Source organism: Montipora capricornis, chromosome 4, assembly GCF_036669925.1.
Source record: "Montipora capricornis isolate CH-2021 chromosome 4, ASM3666992v2, whole genome shotgun sequence".
NCBI lineage: Eukaryota > Metazoa > Cnidaria > Anthozoa > Scleractinia > Acroporidae > Montipora > Montipora capricornis.
In genome coordinates this window covers 54,226,000-54,230,999 of record NC_090886.1, presented here as the reverse complement: position 1 = coordinate 54,230,999, position 5,000 = coordinate 54,226,000, and the positions used below count along the sequence as shown (strand labels likewise).

Sequence of the window (5,000 nt, the reverse complement as noted above, 5' to 3'; positions counted from 1 at the left end):
TTAAAGACGGAATAAAATGCGACTGGTAAATATTAAATCGACAGCGCTACAGTTCTTTCTGTAACAACTTTTTTTTACCGCGAATCTTTCCATTTTTTAAATCCTACTAGCCAGAATTTTCTTACCCGCAAAATCCCGACAATTTGTGACCCCATTCTAGTCACTCTGTGCGGAACTCTGTTGAAAATACAACCCCATTATAGTCAATCCAGTCGCGAAAATGCGACCCCATCCAGCGGCACATCCCCATTAGTCCATTAGTAGGAATTACATCCCCCCGGGCTAAGCATGCTTCCAAAAAATAAATGCAATGCTGTACCAGTCCTTTAATGCTGCTATAAATCAACCCTTTTTACAGTTATTTACAACCTTATAACCCTAGTTCATTGCAACTGAACGAACGAAACCCGAAAAACGAGAAAAAAACGCAACACCAACGTCGTACAGTTTCTTGGCTTCTAGTGAAATACAGTTACTGTAGAGTACAGTATCTCAAAGTGACATTTTCTATTTTGCATCTTACAGCACTTTGCACGTACTACTACAGAAATAGAAAGTTTAAATGGCTTTGAAGAAGTCTGTAGCCTTCGATTCGCTTCGTCTTTGGTTAAGCCAATCACTAGCGGTCTGAAGCCTGCCATGTCAATAACAGATATGGTTCACTCGGATGATATGCTAACTATAACCACCTTTGCTCAAAAAAATTAATAAAATTATAAATGAACGAGTTTTCTTCCTTTTAAATGGGCGTTAAAGGAACTAAATTACTCTAACAGTGGCTTCGACAAGTTCAAATCTCGTCATCTTCAAACATTTAGAACTTTTTTTTTCGTAAAATTCCAAAATGTTTAGTCAATACCAAACCTTAAAACGTTTCGCACTTTTTTTTCGTTTGATCTCAAGTGGCGACCACCCTTCAAACATCAATTTTTTTAGGTGATACACTTATAATGACCTCCGGTGATTTTCCATTAACTCAGTACACCATCTATTTTATAAGCTACATGTAGTTTTTCAAATGTATTCCATTATTAATTTTTTGAATTCTATATTGTTTGTCATTTGCGATTTTCCACCATTTCGCCTTTAAGGATTTTGGGCAATTTTTCCGTCATTCCGTCTTTTGGGATTTGGGACGATTTTCTGCCATTCAATCTTTTTAGGTCGGCCCTAAAACAGTGACCTTGTGCTTTGAACCTGTCGCGAATTGAAGAATATGGAGGTACCAGACCTACGCCACGCCCACCTACCCGAAATAGCAATGGTCGACGCCGTAGTACTTACATGACGTACCTACCAGTGACGATGGAGAAGTCTAGACTATACTTTGTAAGAGTTCGCGAAGGAGATATTGACACTTTTTAATTGCGGTGTGAGCCCATTTCCGATGGCTACAGCCTACAACAGCGAAGAATTACAATTATTTAGACTACAATGGAAGAATGAACTTAGGAAGTACGCATTTGACGGAGAGCAATCACGTCCCCAAAGCGACAGAGAAGCCGATGCCAAATGTCCAAACCGTCGAGGCAATATCAGAATAAGGGAAGAAAAGTTCCTTGGAAACAGCTACGATTGTTCTGGACATGATGAGCGTCTGCTTGACTGTAATTCGAAAGATCAATTTGATTTTCTGAACTGTGTACGAGAAAATAGCGGAACGTCTGGGAGATTATCAGTTCATGGACCAAAATCTCTTTCGTCCAATCCCAATCAAAATGACACTATCCTTTTCAGCTTACCACAGCCCGGCGGGCAACGTTCCGTTGCAGATAGTAAAAGACCAAAATTGCATGCTGTAATCAGCGAATGTGGAAAAAGGAGTCTTGTAGATCAACTGATTGAAGATATTGATGAAGTTTCAAGTATCCCCTTCTTTGACGTAAGTTTACCCAGGGAGGTGGGCATTCAAATATTCTCTCACCTTGAATTTGAAGACTTGTGTGCCTGTTGTCAAGTGAGCAAGTCATGGAAACTTTTGGCTGAAGATGAACTGATCTGGTATCATGTGGGCTGTAAGCTGGGATATATTCAAGAAAAGGATTCAGCTGTAATAGACAGAACAAATTGGAAAGCATTTGTCCAACACAACTTGTTAGAGGAACGGAATTTGAAGAGGAACTGGAAGGAAAGGATATGCAAATTGTCTAGTTTGGAGTTCGAAAGAGGTGAACACTTAACCAGCCTAAATTTGAAAATGTAGACCAAAGCTGCTTGTTTTCCTGTCATGGGAGAAACACATGGTTTGATGTAATGTTTAAAAAACAAGCAGGAGTGTTTTATCGGGTTTAAAACCACGAGGCGTGGCCGAGTGGTTTTTGACCTGATGAAACATGTGCTGCGAGTCTTTTGAACGGCTTCAAAAACATTTCTCAAAGAGCGTGTCCCTCTAGACTCAAAACAATGGTTCAAATTGTGAGAGGTGAATGTTAGCATACAAGAAAAACAAGCTATGCCTTATTAGTATTCTTTATATAAAGAATACTAACGAGGAGTGTTTTATCAGGTATAAAGTTCATCCACGTGACGTTTTATCGGTGTTTTGATAGGCTGTTAAGCTCATGAATTATTAATGAGTTTTTGAACATTGTTCAAACCATGCTTTCGGTAATTTTATTACTACTGTAAGTGGGTTTTCATTTTCCATTGAAAAGGGTTTTTCCTGGAAAATGTGCTTTTTCCTTAGTCCCTGACAGACCATTTTACGGTTGTTTGCTTTAAGTTACTTGACCTATGAATTAAAGTGAGGCTGCAGTTGACCGTGCTTTGATAGAAACCTCATTTTCTAATGTAAATTCCAACTCATGCTTTAGCATGAGAACAACATCATTCACATAACAAAAGCAGGGAGGTCTGTATCACAACAAGGTCAACTTTAGCCTTGCTTTCATTTAAAGGTCTGGTAACTAAGCACATAACTGTAAAAAGGGCCATTATAATGCAATAAACACTAATAAAAAGGGAGCCACCCTCTGATATATTGGTGTTTGCCTTTAGGTACCCAGTTGAAATCATCGATGTCATCATCATTCATTCCATTGGTCATTGTTACCATCATCCTTATCCTCATCCTCATCTTTGTTATTACTCTTATTCATTAACAATTATTGCATGAGGTTGAGCATGATAGCGATACTTATCAAGGCCAAAGTTTGTGTTATCTGCCGAAGCCGAAGTCTAAGGAGGATAACACAAACTGAGGCCTTGATAATTATTGCTATCTTGCTTAAACTGAATCCAATAATTGTTTTATTATGCATATTCCTGAGCTGAGCTCCGCCATGACAAAACTGATCAAACTGCTGGTTAGTGTGTTAGGTGACGCCACTTCTGCATGCATAAAACTATTGTCTGTAGGTGTGATGTCAATTCTACGTATATATAAAATCTTTTGTCTGTAGGTATGACGTAAGAAAAACAGAGCAAGCAAGACTTAGCTGCATGCTTATAGCCAATCAAAATCGAGCTGCTGACACCAATGTATAATAATAATTGTTAACCCATTGACTCCCAGGAGTTCCCCATTGACGAGTAAAATCGTCTGGCGTTAGACAGAGTAAAATACTAAGTCTGGCCAGTTTCGGCCAGTTTGGACGTTAAAGGGTTAATGGGGACAGTGAGTGATTAATTGTCTTATGTCCAGAAATGTAAGCAATAAGATGCACAATGAATTTTGACGATTCCAACTTGAAGTGTCCCTGTATGTCCAAGCATTTGCCACCCATTTCCAACAATATGGTCAGGGTAAAGGTTAGCGTTATTTTTAATTAACTTAGGTTAAATGGAGCAGCATTTGGGGGACACTTTATGATGTTAATTAACAATAATTTATTCCATGAGCGCACATTGGATATGCAGGCCTTCTGATATTACGCGATGGTGCGATTTCGCACAATCGACCTCAAATCGCGTCCGATCGCACAATTCACGAAAAATCGCATAATTCACAAAAGGACGCACAAAATTCATAAAATGAAACAAAAATCAACACGTTTCTTAGAAATTCCTGCATAGATACGTCATTTTTAAGATGATTTATCTTGGAAAATGCCTAAAAAACCTGTCACCTTCGATTTCGTAAACATTCGAAGTTCAAGGTTTTCATTTTCATGTCGGGGACCTGGTACGAGTCTCCTTCTATTGGTGCAACACAAACACGCCATTATAAACAGGGCTGAATAACGTCTGCGCATGTGCCACCTGTCTTGGCACGATCGATTGCGTGCGGCCTAAGTACCACAACAATCCTTATGAAAATGGCGGCGTTTTCGAAAATTCTCGTGTAGACCCCGGTCTTTTGTGAAAAAGGAGCGTTTAACTGAAAACGGGAGCTTGACATTTTCAGAAGAGGTCCGTCGAAAATAGGTCTTTCCACACCGTTTTGTACAAAAGGGTTTAAAGTATGTACAAAAGGTGAAAAAAGTGCGTAAACCCGATAGTTTTTTGCGCGAACTTTATCGATTGTCCATCGAAGAGATGAGTTACGTGGGGTTGATATGGGTTACGTTTATTTTGTTGTTGTTGGGGTGTTATGGAAAGCCCACGGACCGGATTTGTTGGTTTGTAAAGCGAACAAGAACTGGGGACGAATGCCAAGGTCTCCTGAGGCGGTTTGACGAGGCCATTACCCGATTTGTAAACGGAGATTTAAACTGTTGGGCCTGTACTCGGCACTGGATAAGAGCAAGCCGTGAAGCAAACAAGTATTGTTCCTCTCCATTTCTTGAACACTCCACGCAGCTGTCTAAAAGAAGCATCCCCAAGAGATTTTACCATCTATTTGATAGGTTAGGAGCTAACACCCACAATTATCGGCCAGGGATACGCTGGTGAAATAAAGGCGCTACGATAGCAGACAATGCCTTATCAAAACAGTCTTATTACATTCCACCAAAGGTCAGTGTACAAATGTTTATTCTCTTCCTCATTTTATTTTTATCCAGAAAATTAAGTCTTATATACTAAGGGGATATGAAAATTATTACATAAAATATATATGT

At 39.3% G+C, this 5,000-nt stretch overlaps 1 protein-coding gene across 1 annotated transcript in view; it reads left to right on the top strand.

The window, feature by feature from the left end:
* The first annotated feature begins 1,053 nt into the window (after window positions 1-1,053).
* The window catches only part of LOC138047477 (F-box/WD repeat-containing protein 8-like), a 16,497-nt gene continuing 12,550 nt past the window's right edge, over window positions 1,054-5,000 (top strand). The window contains exon 1 of the mRNA XM_068894349.1: window positions 1,054-2,168. Within this exon, the coding sequence (XP_068750450.1) occupies window positions 1,388-2,168 (781 nt within the window). The 5' untranslated portion in view covers window positions 1,054-1,387. The remainder of the gene's footprint in view (window positions 2,169-5,000) is intronic.